The 13,752-nt window shown below is 37.8% G+C and overlaps 2 protein-coding genes across 3 annotated transcripts in view; both read left to right on the top strand.

Moving 5' to 3' along the window:
- Positions 1–4,090, top strand: part of LOC139939568 (fibronectin-like) — a 35,993-nt gene extending 31,903 nt beyond the window's left edge. The window contains exons 20-24 of the mRNA XM_071935567.1: positions 126–392; positions 1,473–1,730; positions 2,396–2,686; positions 3,656–3,919; positions 4,026–4,090. Coding sequence (XP_071791668.1) covers positions 126–392; positions 1,473–1,730; positions 2,396–2,686; positions 3,656–3,919; positions 4,026–4,090 — 1,145 coding nt within the window. The remainder of the gene's footprint in view (positions 1–125; positions 393–1,472; positions 1,731–2,395; positions 2,687–3,655; positions 3,920–4,025) is intronic.
- A 345-nt stretch (positions 4,091–4,435) lies between these two features.
- LOC139939398 (uncharacterized) overlaps positions 4,436–13,752 on the top strand; it is a 161,934-nt gene continuing 152,617 nt past the window's right edge. For both annotated transcript variants that reach the window (XM_071935233.1, XM_071935232.1), the window contains exons 1-7: positions 4,436–4,520; positions 5,629–5,818; positions 6,285–6,581; positions 9,339–9,617; positions 9,992–10,249; positions 11,138–11,240; positions 12,019–12,206. In XM_071935233.1, the coding sequence (XP_071791334.1) occupies positions 4,461–4,520; positions 5,629–5,818; positions 6,285–6,581; positions 9,339–9,617; positions 9,992–10,249; positions 11,138–11,240; positions 12,019–12,206 (1,375 nt within the window). In that variant the 5' untranslated portion in view covers positions 4,436–4,460. The remainder of the gene's footprint in view (positions 4,521–5,628; positions 5,819–6,284; positions 6,582–9,338; positions 9,618–9,991; positions 10,250–11,137; positions 11,241–12,018; positions 12,207–13,752) is intronic.

The following is a 13,752-nucleotide window of genomic DNA, read 5'->3' as shown; positions in this document are numbered from 1 at the left end:
CTCTCAATCTCTAGTTTATTATTATTATTGCTTGTTACCAAGTGAGTTTTTATTCGGACAACTATTTTGAGTAATTACCAATAGTGTCCAGGGCCTTTGATTTTAATAATCCATTTGTTTGACAGGTCCCAGCAAGCCTGATGCTGTGATCAACCACTTTGACCAGACCTCGGTCAACATCACCCTGTCGGAGCCAGCAGGTAACTTTGACGGCTTCTTCATCCAGTACTCTCCCTACGACGGTGTGACCAGCAATCAGCAGATTATCCCCAAGACCGGCTCACTGCAGAATCGTATCTATGGTCTGATACCTGGGAAGGAGTACACAGTTTCCGTCAGCGCTTACATCCGATCGACGAGTGGGGAAAGTACGAAGCTGAAGTTCACAACATGTAAGTGACTCTGTCAAGATTCTTCCTCTACTATGTCTACATACAGTTGTCTGTTGGCTAAACTCCTATGTATAGACCTTATCGCAATTACTTGGGTATGTGCGTTAGGTGTATCCCTAGCTAGACCAGAATGCACCTCATTTTAATTGTGTCATTCTGCAGAAAAGTCTTGGTACTCTAACACAAGAAATTCCCATGGGAACACGGCTTTAGATCTCAAGGGTCTTTCTCACAATCCTCGCTGTCCCCAAAAGTGATTTTTATGGCAATTGTGTTCACTCATCCATGATGTACACGTTTAAATAAAGCATGCTGCTGAGTCTATCTAAATGTCTAATGTCTTCATCATTGTCATATTCAAGGCCTTACATAAACGTTAAAGACACTGGACACTATTGGTAATTGTCAAAGACCAGTCTTCTCACTTGGTGTATCTCAATGTATGCATAAAATAACAAACCTGTAAAAATTTGAGCTCAATTGCACATCAAAGTTGCGAGATAATAATGAAAGAAAAAATAACCTTGCCACAGGAGTTCTAAATCTGAGGTCTCAAAATCAAATTTGTGGAAAATTACATTTTTCTTGAATAACTAAGTCACTTCAGAGGGAGCCGTTTCCCACAATGTTCTGTACATGTACTACCAGCCTCTCCCCATTACTCATTACCAAGTAAGGTTTTATGCTAATCATTATTTAGAGTAATTACCAATAGTGTCCACTGCCTTTAAGCCCCTCATTATATCATGGAAATTCTGCGAGTTGGTGCTCAACGGAGACTCATTCGGTCAAATAGCTCATGTTCGCCATACTTTGTAGTGCCAAGAACAAATCACATAACTTTTGCTGATAGAGCCTTATACCCAAACTCTGGAATAAACTTTATTCCCAATTGAACACATTGAAAGCCTACTCGTTTCAGGACACTGGGCAGGCTCGAGCTTCTAGATAGCTCTTGATGTTTCAGAAGGCCTACCATCAATGGCTTTTTTATTTTTTCTGTGCCTCAGCGCCTTTGTGCAAACCTTTGATTACGTTGCATACAAATTATTTATGATTGATTGATTGATCTGTATACAGTGCCCGCCGATCCCGGAGAGGTAGTCATTCGAACGTATTCAACCAATCAAATTGAAGTATACTGGGGGGATGGATCGCATCTTCCGGGCTTCCAAAGGTATACAGTCGCCATCGAACCTCAAGCCGGTTCCACGCCTGCTGTTGACACTGTCCTCAGACACGCAACGTTCTCCAATCTGAACCCGGGTGACTTGTACATAATCACTGTCACTGTTGATGCTGATGACACTCTGATTAACACCGTTTCTCAGAGAACAAGTGAGTCCGAGAAAATATTAACATTGATTTTATTTAATTTTGTTTGATTTATTGATTCTGTGAGGTGTGTATCAGGGATGTGATTTCTCAGTTTTTAAACGAAGATTTGCTTTTTTTGTTGCCCTAAAAAAAAAAAAGCTACTCCAATTTTTTTTCTTTTTTCTTTTTCTTTTAAAGATCAAAAGAATTGGAGAAATAACCTAAAAATGCCCCAGATCGGGCTTTTCAAACCATTAATTTGGCTTCATGTTCGCAAGGTTTTGAGCTCGCATGCTTTCGCACTTTGCGCTCAGAGTTAAAAACAAATTTTCAACAGCCTATCACATCCCTGATGTATATATTAATCTGTCTGCTTAAATTTTATCTCCCAATTAATTCACATTGACATTTTTGAATGAACTAATTGTATTTTTGTTTTTCTACATATATATTTATATTTCTTACTTGTTCTGGGCTTTAATGTTAACATTTTAGATATTGTAAATTTCTAAAACTGTTTAAGCAAAATTATTTAAGCAATAAACTATTTGAAAACTTATTGGGAAAAAAATAAAAAATATCCCTGACTTTTATCTGTTTTCCTAACCTTAATAACAAATCAAAGTATTCATCTTGTTTTTTTCCTCGCCATGAATGCATTTCGTTGTTTGTTATGATCGTAACAGAACCGAACCCACCGAACAATGTGGCCATCGCTCCATCGTCAGCCCTTACCCCAGTGAACTTGCCTGTTTCTTGGTCCCTCACCCTGGGTACCTTGTCCTCATATGTCGTCACCTACGTCAAAGACGGCACTACGACGGAGGTATATATTGGTAGGGTCAACTCTGACATAACGTCCTTCGTCATCGCAGATCTTGACCCTGTCACTTTCTACACGGTGCGGGTCTTTGCCTCCGCAGGATCAGGCGACAACCTGGAATTCAGCGAGCCTGCCACAGTCACTGGACTGACAGGTATGTGCTACCTTGATGATCTCATACATTTCAAAGATTGCCATTACCGAGTGATTTGTTCCAACTTAAGGACTCTATCTGGAATTTTGGGATGTGACAGGTCATTTACATATAGCCCTTGAGCAGTGTCCTCGCTTAAACGTAAGACTGTGAATGAATCTGTGGATTGAAAGACTTTAGGGTCGCAGCCCCACTCTATATTCAAAACCTGTTGACTCCCCGTACTACAAGACCGGGTCTTAGATTCACCAGTAACATGCTCTTTGTTCCCCGGTCTCGTCTAGCCAGCTACGGGGACAGGGGGTTTTCCATTACAGCACCCAGGCTCTGGAATTCACTCCCTGAAAACCTCAGGAAAATCCATGACATCTCCATCTTTCAGCATCAACTTAAGACACACCTGTTCACAATTGCTTTCCCCAACACTTGAGAATTTTCCCTCTTTCCATCTTGACGGCGCCTTTGAATGGTTTTTCACCAGACTTAGCGCTTGTTATAAATGCTGTGTTACTATTATTATTGTTATTATTAATCCTGGCCAGCATGAAATGGGTTGTCTCTGTCCCTAATTGTAGTTCCCTGCTCTTCCCTCCCCCACCATGTCTTCCGTCCTCTCCCAATATCTTACTCTCTCATCTATTCTTCACATGTTTCTTGTTGTATCCAAAACTTTTATGTCAGTCTTCTTCATTCAGGACCATTGCTTTTAATAGTTGCCATTATTTAGCCTATATGCCTTTATGTAGTTCTGTTCAACATATTTTTAAACTTTGTTTTCCTTTTACTATAATCTTATTTGTAATTAAATGTACATGTATTGTTGTTGTTATTGATGAAATGGCCGAATAAATAAAAATAATAATAATAATAATAATCAAGTTAAACCTTTGAGCCTCTCTTTAAAAAAAAGTACAAAATTTATTTGCTTTCCCCAAATTTTTAGTGAAGTAATTTTGTTTTTGGTTTCAGCTGCAATTCCACCGAATGAGATCTTCATCCGATCCCAGGACCACGAGAGCGTCACTTTCATCTGGCAGCGCAACCAGGCTGCATCTTCTTACCAAGTTGTCAAAGTACGAGTCTTGGACAATTCCGAGATGCAGATTGAGAACACCGAGAGCCAGGAGTTCACATACGACGCGTTGAGCCCAGCTACTGTTTATCGATTCACCATCACACCCATTACAGGCCAGGGTATAAATCTAACCCCTTTCGACACTCTGGTTAGGACAGGTAAATATAAGAATAAAAATAATAAAAATAATAATAATAATAATAATAATAATAATAATAATAATAATAATAATAACTGTATTTTATAACGCGCCTTTTTCAAAAGGATACAAAGCGCCAAGTATTCTCTGCAAGGTGACCATGGTGACTGGGACGAAGTTTGAATTATGAGTTCTAATCCTTAGCACCATGTAATGGTTTACATGGTACTGTGGTGCAATATGCTGCAAATTTAGCCAAGCCGCCAATAGACCTCTAGAGACCCCCCTGCGCATATCCTGTCGCCATTTTTTTATTCAAAATAGGCAAAAAACATGCACAATGATTGACTGGCACTAAAGCTTTTCAGATTCAAATTTTTAGGGCAATATCAAAGTGATATTTTTTTACATAACCACATTACTTCACAGTGAAATGTTTCTCAAAATGCTTTGTATAGTTGAAAGCTGCTATGTGCTTTCAACCAAAAGCTTTTTGTTGCCATTTATTTTGAGAGTGATTGCTACACGTAGTTCCTAGCGTCTCATTTGGAGAACCGGACATGATCTTCACCCTCTGTGTACAATGGGAAGTGCCGATTGGAGTTTTTGATTACTACGAGGTAAGAAGCTTAAAGCTTGGTTCATACTTCATGTAGCAAATTTGACGTGAATTTGACGTCACAACTCTCTTTTCGCAGCCATCTTTACAAGTTACATAAATGCGAACTGCTGCCAATTATTCTTCATGAGTTTGTGACGTCAACATTCGCTTCGCATTCAAATTCGCAGGAAGTGAGAACCTAGCGTTAGCCCCTTTTTAACCCCTACAGCACTCCCAGCGTTCTCCCTTTAAAAAGAGTCCGGGTACTTTGTGTTGGACACAAATTACAATGTCCACAGATTTACATTAAAACGCACACAGTTTGAAAATAATGATGGTAGAAAGCTTCCCTTAAAATACTACTTGCTTAGGTGCTGTAGTTTTTGAGGAATGGGTAACACAATGTTCGTTTTACATGCTAAAATTATTTGTTTTACTCATTTCTCTAAAACTAAATGTCGGTACCTCAATATGTTAGGGGGATTTATCTTTGTATTGTGTTTTTAATATTTCCATTTGAATGTGTTTTAATATCTACATGTAGGTCTGTTGTTTCCAATGTAAACTTATATCTACTAATGTGACTATTGTTGAATCTTTTTATGTCGTTTAATTTTTGGTTTACTTAGTATTTATCCTTTATTTTAAAGTCAGTGGACACTATTGGTAATTGTCAAAGACTAGTCTTCACAGTTGGTGTATCTCAACATATGCATAAAATAACAAACCTGCGCTCAATCGGGCGTCGAATTTGCGACATAATAATGAAAGAAGAAAAAACCTTGTGTCACGAAGTTGTGTGCTTTCTGTTGCTTGATTTCAAGACCTCAAATTCTAAACTTGAGGTCTCAAAATCAAATTCGTGAAAAATTTCTTCTCGAAAACTACGTCACTTCAGAGGAGGCTGTTTCTCCGAATGTTTTATACCATCAACCTCTCCCCATTACGTTTTATCAAGTAAGGTTTTATGTTGATAACTATTTTGAGTAATTACCAATAGTGTCCACTGCCTTTAAATGGTCACGTTTTTGGCGTTTTTTTTAATTTTTGTTAGGGGCTTTGTGATTCATAATGTGCCGTATAAATGCAGTTTATTATTATTATTATTGTTATTTATCTTCCGAAAGGTTTGGTACATCGATGCTGATGGCGCCAGTCAATTTGGGGGGAAGAAGCCACGAGGCCCTGAGAATGTCCTTTACCTAACGGATCTTCCACCTGAGACTTCCTTTGATGTCTCAGTGAGGACGGTGATTGAGGCAGAGGGGGGCTTTCCGATTCAGACGAGCGTTCCCACACTTATAGTTGGGACGACAGGTACATAAATTTTATTTATAAAGCACTTAACAGCACTGGACACTATTGGTAACTACTCAAAATAATTGTTAGCATTAAAACTGACTCGGTATAACAAATGATTTAGAGCTGTTGAAAGTACATGTATATAAAACTTTGTGAGAAATGGCTCCCTCTGAAGTAAGGTAGTTTTTGAGAAAAAATGTAATTTTGCACTCAAATATATAAGCGTCTGAAATCACTCAAAGTTGGGCAACAAGTTTGTTTTTTTTTTCATTATTTTCATACAACTGTGATGACCAAGTGAGCCAAATATTTCCACAGGTTTGTTATTTTTGCAGGTGTTGGGATACGCCAAGTGAGAATACTGGTCTTTTCAGTTACCAAAGGTGTCCAGTGCCTTTAATAGATGTTAAACTTGCATAGGGGATAACAAATATTATCCAAAAAAATGATCTGTGGAATTTTGGTGTCCCTCTTGTCATAGGTGTTGTGCAACCAAACCTTCTTTACCCGTACCGGCACATGTCCACCTCTCTTGGTTTCCTGTGGGCCGCGGCCGACTTTCAAGACGTGAATCAGAAAATCTACATCACGCGCATCTGGCAGGGTCCCGTTAGGCCGCAAAGCCCGCATGAGATCATTTTCGATGGATCTAACACTCCGATCTTTGTCAAGATTTTCAGCGACCTTAACGACGAGTCTCCTCTGCAACCTGGAACGCTGTACAACGTTGTCGTCAACTTCAATGGCATTTCTGAATTTTTTCAGGCATACACAACAAGTACGTCTATCTATAATATTTATTTTTTTAACTTTATTTTTCACCTTTCATTTCAAAATGGTTTATTAACGAGAATGTGAATCGCAGACCAGAAGCTGAAGTACTCATGCTTTACAATTAAAACAGCAACAAAGAAATTTAAAACTACAAAGAAGATTATACAACAAAACTGATGTAATAGCAAACTAGTGTGTATAGTATCTAGAGGTCAAACAACAACATTTTAATTCAGTTAGGTGCCTAGGAGAAATCACTGCCTATTCCAGCTTCAAAACCCATTTGAAAACTTACTATACTATTTGCAATCTGGCTTCGGCATCTCTCAGGCTGCGCCAGGAGTGTCTTTTAGACAGACATGGCGCATTATAATTTGCCACTATTATTATTTATTAATATTATTATTATTATTATTTTTATTATTATTATTATTATTATTATTATTATTATTATTATTATTATTATTATTATTATTATTGTTATTGTTATTGTTATTGTTATTGTTATTGTTATTGTTATTGTTATTGTTATTGTTATTGTTATTGTTATTGTTATTGTTATTGTTATTGTTATTGTTATTGTTATTGTTGTTGTTGTTGTTGTTGTTGTTGTTGTTGTTGTTGTTGTTGTTGTTGTTGTTGTTGTTGTTGTTGTTGTTGTTGTTGTTGTTGTTGTTGTTGTTGTTGTTGTTGTTGTTGTTGTTGTTGTTGTTGTTGTTGTTGTTGTTGTTGTTGTTGTTGTTGTTGTTGTTGTTGTTGTTGTTGTTGTTGTTGTTGTTGTTGTTGTTGTTGTTGTTGTTGTTGTTGTTGTTGTTGTTGTTGTTGTTGTTGTTGTTGTTGTTGTTGTTGTTGTTGTTGTTGTTGTTGTTGTTGTTGTTGTTGTTGTTGTTGTTGTTGTTGTTGTTGTTGTTGTTGTTGTTGTTGTTGTTGTTGTTGTTGTTGTTGTTGTTGTTGTTGTTGTTGTTGTTGTTGTTGTTGTTGTTGTTGTTGTTGTTGTTGTTGTTGTTGTTGTTGTTGTTGTTGTTGTTGTTGTTGTTGTTGTTGTTGTTGTTGTTGTTGTTGTTGTTGTTGTTGTTGTTGTTGTTGTTGTTGTTGTTGTTGTTGTTGTTGTTGTTGTTGTTGTTGTTGTTGTTGTTGTTGTTGTTGTTGTTGTTGTTGTTGTTGTTGTTGTTGTTGTTGTTGTTGTTGTTGTTGTTGTTGTTGTTGTTGTTGTTGTTGTTGTTGTTGTTGTTGTTGTTGTTGTTGTTGTTGTTGTTGTTGTTGTTGTTGTTGTTGTTGTTGTTGTTGTTGTTGTTGTTGTTGTTGTTGTTGTTGTTGTTGTTGTTGTTGTTGTTGTTGTTGTTGTTGTTGTTGTTGTTGTTGTTGTTGTTGTTGTTGTTGTTGTTGTTGTTGTTGTTGTTGTTGTTGTTGTTGTTGTTGTTGTTGTTGTTGTTGTTGTTGTTGTTGTTGTTGTTGTTGTTGTTGTTGTTGTTGTTGTTGTTGTTGTTGTTGTTGTTGTTGTTGTTGTTGTTGTTGTTGTTGTTGTTGTTGTTGTTGTTGTTGTTGTTGTTGTTGTTGTTGTTGTTGTTGTTGTTGTTGTTGTTGTTGTTGTTGTTGTTGTTGTTGTTGTTGTTGTTGTTGTTGTTGTTGTTGTTGTTGTTGTTGTTGTTGTTGTTGTTGTTGTTGTTGTTGTTGTTGTTGTTGTTGTTGTTGTTGTTGTTGTTGTTGTTGTTGTTGTTGTTGTTGTTGTTGTTGTTGTTGTTGTTGTTGTTGTTGTTGTTGTTGTTGTTGTTGTTGTTGTTGTTGTTGTTGTTGTTGTTGTTGTTGTTGTTGTTGTTGTTGTTGTTGTTGTTGTTGTTGTTGTTGTTGTTGTTGTTGTTGTTGTTGTTGTTGTTGTTGTTGTTGTTGTTGTTGTTGTTGTTGTTGTTGTTGTTGTTGTTGTTGTTGTTGTTGTTGTTGTTGTTGTTGTTGTTGTTGTTGTTGTTGTTGTTGTTGTTGTTGTTGTTGTTGTTGTTGTTGTTGTTGTTGTTGTTGTTGTTGTTGTTGTTGTTGTTGTTGTTGTTGTTGTTGTTGTTGTTGTTGTTGTTGTTGTTGTTGTTGTTGTTGTTGTTGTTGTTGTTGTTGTTGTTGTTGTTGTTGTTGTTGTTGTTGTTGTTGTTGTTGTTGTTGTTGTTGTTGTTGTTGTTGTTGTTGTTGTTGTTGTTGTTGTTGTTGTTGTTGTTGTTGTTGTTGTTGTTGTTGTTGTTGTTGTTGTTGTTGTTGTTGTTGTTGTTGTTGTTGTTGTTGTTGTTGTTGTTGTTGTTGTTGTTGTTGTTGTTGTTGTTGTTGTTGTTGTTGTTGTTGTTGTTGTTGTTGTTGTTGTTGTTGTTGTTGTTGTTGTTGTTGTTGTTGTTGTTGTTGTTGTTGTTGTTGTTGTTGTTGTTGTTGTTTTGTTAGTGTTAGTGTTAGTGTTAGTGTTAGTGTTAGTGTTAGTGTTAGTGTTAGTGTTAGTGTTAGTGTTAGTGTAAGTGTTAGTGTTAGTGTTAGTGTTAGTGTTAGTGTAAGTGTTAGTGTTAGTGTTAGTGTTAGTGTTAGTGTTAGTGTTATAGTATCTATTAAAAAGTTATAGTTGTTTTTAGTTGGGATACACCTAGATACAAATCAAGTTTAGTGCCTAGAAATTGGATCGAGGCTCAAAACCAACGAAATTTTCTCAAAGTCTTTGTTTTGCTGATTAAATCAGAAGCCGTTACAATCTTTTTGGGAGTTTCTAAATCTTTACCCTTCCGCCTTTACTTTGCAGGACCGGAAGCTGTCCAGAATCTTCAAATTGGAACCAAGGCTGTGAGCTCGATCCAGATTGCATGGAATGCTCCGGCGAGCCCCAACTTTGAGTATTACCAGGTTGAGTACTACCCAGCGGACGGACGTCAACCAGCATCCTTTCAGGTCAAGAAGGGCACTACCGTCGCAACTGTGGACCGCCTGACACCGGGTCAGCTCTACAAGTTCACGGTGTTTACAGTGACCAATTTAGAGTATGAATTGAAGAGCGAACTGAGAGATTTGTGTGAACGCACAGGTATGTTAAAAAAAAAATGGTTTCCCCATTTCCTCGTATTGTGCCATTTTAGAACCCACAACCTTTTACATTGTAGATCGTTGTTTCTCGTACATCACTGTAGGGCAAACACTAGAATATCTTAAAGGCAGTGGACATTATTGGTAATTACTCAAAATACTTATTAGCAAAAGTAATGGGGAAAGGTTGGTAGTATAAAACGTTGTCAGAAACAGTTCCCTCTGTAGTGGCATAGTTTTATGCTTTCTACTATCATCTCCGAACGATTTAAGTTTAGTGTAAATCTGTGGACATTGTGTTTTTTGTCCTACAAAAAGTATATACACCCTTTAATATTAATATTATTATTATTCTTTTTCTTTTGTTTGTTACAGAGACCATCCCAGGTGAGCTTGTTGTGAAGACGGTCGGCACAGATTCTATAACTGTGACGTGGGGTCTCCTTCCAGTTGACGCCACTAGTTACACTCTTCGAATCAGCACCGATCCCCCTGCCGATGTCACTGTAACCAATGATTTACCGTTCCACACTTTCAATGACCTTAATTCTGGACAGCCGTACACCATCGAGATTCTCTACTTCACTAATCCGTCTACAGATTCCATACAGACGTCCGTTATCCAGAGAACATGTAAGAAGTCTTTTCTTTTTTTCTTCAATAAAGTTGGCCCTGTGTAGTTTGACAGGTTTTGTTGCACAGCCGTCATTTCTTTTCTTCCTGACAAGATGCCATCATTATGGGTTTTGGTTTTGAACGGCGTCAAGTGTTTTCACCTTTCTAAAATAGCTTGCTCATACATACAGCTAACAATTTTAATTTAAACAAATTAGATTGAACACAACCGCCATCTTGGAAAGATTGAGGTGGGCAAGGGAGGGGGAAAAAAATCATGCCCAAAGTACTTGGGCTGTCATGGTAAAATGGTCAAGGGCGGTGGACTCAAGTAATTGACAGAATGTTGGTTTGAATCTTAGCCTGGTCAGTCGCGACACTTGAGCATGGCACTTTATCAAAGTTGCTTCCTTCCAGCCAGGAGTACAAATAGAGCATGGGATTAACCTGTGATGGACTGGCATCTGGGAGGAGTATAAATATTCTTGTATAAGTAAAAACACAAATTAGTTTTCTTTATCCCGATGCAAATTTGATATCTACATGTATTTTATTGTTGCGGTACTCGCTGGCAAAACATAGGATTCAAATTGCCTCTAGCTGACAGGCAATCTCGGTAGGCTGGTTGGTAAGACACTGCTCTCGAATTGCTAGGGTCGTAGGTTCGAATTCCACCCAAGGTAATATGCCTGTGATATTTTTTCACAGGACTCAGGAAAGTGCAGAGTATACAATGCTATTAACACACATCTGTTTATGGGTAAAAACCAAAGTTAACAGAAATATTCTCAATCGTATATTGCCACATTGGCTCGGGACATACTTGATGTTTTTGACTTATGCTGATCAATTTGAAGACGAACTGTGGCTTGTTAAAATGTTTATCTTCATATTTTCTAACTGCAGTGCCTGAGGCTGTACAGTTGGTTACAATTGTCGACACATCTGCATTGACGTTCGATATCACATGGATTCCATTTCAAGGCACTTCTGACTATAACAGCTACAGGTAAGATGTAGATTTGTGGTGTGTCATGCCTTGAAACATAGACTATTTATTAACCTCTGCATGGCAGCATTGAGCATGAGGAGCAGGACTTTGTACTGTATGGGAGCATTGACAGGAAGCCAATGTAGGTCTCGAGTGTTATTTCGAAAAACTATCAATGCATGAAAAAGACCCCAGTACACACTTATTGCAATTAGAAGGGGTTCGCCCCTGTGACTGGCAATGTTCAGTCATGAAGGCTGCATTAGAAAAGGAGAAGAAAGAAAATGGATGTTCAGTCAAGTCAAGATCCTTTCAAACATGAAAAAATTAGATCTCTTACATGTAATTTGACCATTTTGTTGTTGCGACAGAGTGGTTGAGTGCACTGGACTCATGCCCAAGCACAGTGTGGGTTCGGATCCCGTTTGTGGCACTTGCAAGATTCTTTACCATACATGCCATATAGTTCTTTACCAGTCATGACACTTGTGTCCTTGAGCAAGACACTAAAAACATTGCTTCTCTTCACCCATGGGTAAAATGGGTACCTGTGAGTGCAGAAATGGTTTATGTGAATGAATAGCTGGGAGCGCAGTCACTCTCAGCACCGGCTGTATACGCCCCAGGGAGCTGAGATGGTTTAAGGAATGATTTTTTAAAAGGCCCAATGACCAGGGGTAATGATGTTGGAAGTGCTTCAAGAGGCTGTTTGGGCTGTAATAAAGTGCTATATAAAAGATTTTTTGTTATTACTATTACACCAGCCTGACGGCCACATTTGAATTATTGATTTCAGGATATCATATATTACTGAATCAGGTGATGAAGTGATTGCAGGGTCCGTAAACAGGGAGGACCCAACTGAATTCACTATATCTAGACTTGAACCAGAGAATACATACACTGTTAATGTGGTTGCCGTCAGTAGTGGGCCAGAGAGTGAAACAACGTACAGTGAGCCTACAGGAGTTAATGCAACTACAAGTAAGTGTAATAAATAATAATATCTTCCAGTACGCGCTAATCCACCAATCAGAAGCTCGAACTACTAGGGGGATAAAAACAAATATGCTACGACCTCTGTTTTATATCCTACTTCCTCTGTTTTTATTACACAGTGCGTATTGTAAAATGTCATTTTGTCACGCTACATATACGGACAGTGCAAAAATTACACGCTATATTTGTTTGTATTGCACTCGCGTTTTCCTTTTATCTCTCATCATCTGGCTCATATCTTTAATCTCTCTTTTCTAAGTGGATCTGTGCCTTGTAATCTTAAGATTGCCCAGGTAACCCCTGTCTTTAAATCTGGCGATCGCCATGATTTGTCTAACTATCGTCCTATTTCTGTTCTTCCATGTTTTTCAAAAATCTTGGAAAAGCTTATCTATAAGCGACTTTTCAAATTTCTTTCCCAATTTCATCTTCTTTATGACCAGCAGTTACTCTACTGATATGGCTCTGATCCAACTTGTTGATTCTCTTTCAAATTTTCTTTCTGATAAGCTATCTTCTATAGGCGTTTTTATCAATCTTTTCAATTCTTTGAATTGAATTGAATTGAAAAGCCTTTGATACTATCAACCACTCTATTCTTCTTTCTAAACTTGAACATTACGGCATTAGAGGTGTCTGTCACCAGTGGTTTGTTGATTATCTTAATAACTGCAAACAGTTCACCTCTATCAAACAATCGTCTTCTTCTCTCAAAACAATTCATCATGGCGTGCCTCAAGGTTCTATTCTTGGTCCTCTTCTCTTTCTTATATATGTTAACGATCTTCACTGTTCTTCTAACACGTTGTCCTTTATTCTTTTCGCTGATGACACTACTATTCTTTCATCTCATACTGATTTTGATTCCCTGGTCAGTAACCTCAATACTGAGCTTACTAAAGTTTCTTCCTGGTTCCAAGCGAACAAACTCTCTCTCAACTCTAGTAAAACTAAATACATGGTCTTCTCCAGGTCTCAAGATTTGTGTGGCAGTGGAACAGTCAAAATTAATGATACATGTACTGCAATCAGTAAAGTCCACCATCGATGACAAACTTTCCTGGTCCAACCACATTACTTCCGTTTCCAAAGTCATCAGCCGAAACACTGGTGTACTTTCTAAGCTCCGCTCCTTTCTCCCATCTACCACTCTATTTTCTCTTTACAATACTCTCATTTTCCCCTTATCTGAACTACTGCAACATTGTCTGGGCACGCACAAGTACTAACAAACTTAAATCTCTTATTACCATTCAGAAAAGGGCTATTTGCATTTGCACACTTTCCCAACCTCGTGATCACACAGCACCCTTGTTTGCCAGGTAACACACACTAACAATCACCGACATTAATAAACTTCAAACAGGTATATTAATGTTCAAATATACCAATAACCTTCTTCCTCGCACTTTCTCCTCATATTTCACCTCAATTAGCGATATTCACCATTACCATACTAGATCACATAATAACTACTATACCCCTCTTGCCCGCACATCATTCTTAATGAACACACTTCGTTTCTATGAAC

This window comes from Asterias amurensis, chromosome 7 (genome assembly GCF_032118995.1).
Source record: "Asterias amurensis chromosome 7, ASM3211899v1".
NCBI lineage: Eukaryota > Metazoa > Echinodermata > Asteroidea > Forcipulatida > Asteriidae > Asterias > Asterias amurensis.
The sequence above is the reverse complement of the archived record's forward strand: the minus strand, read 5'-3'. Positions and strand labels throughout refer to the sequence as shown.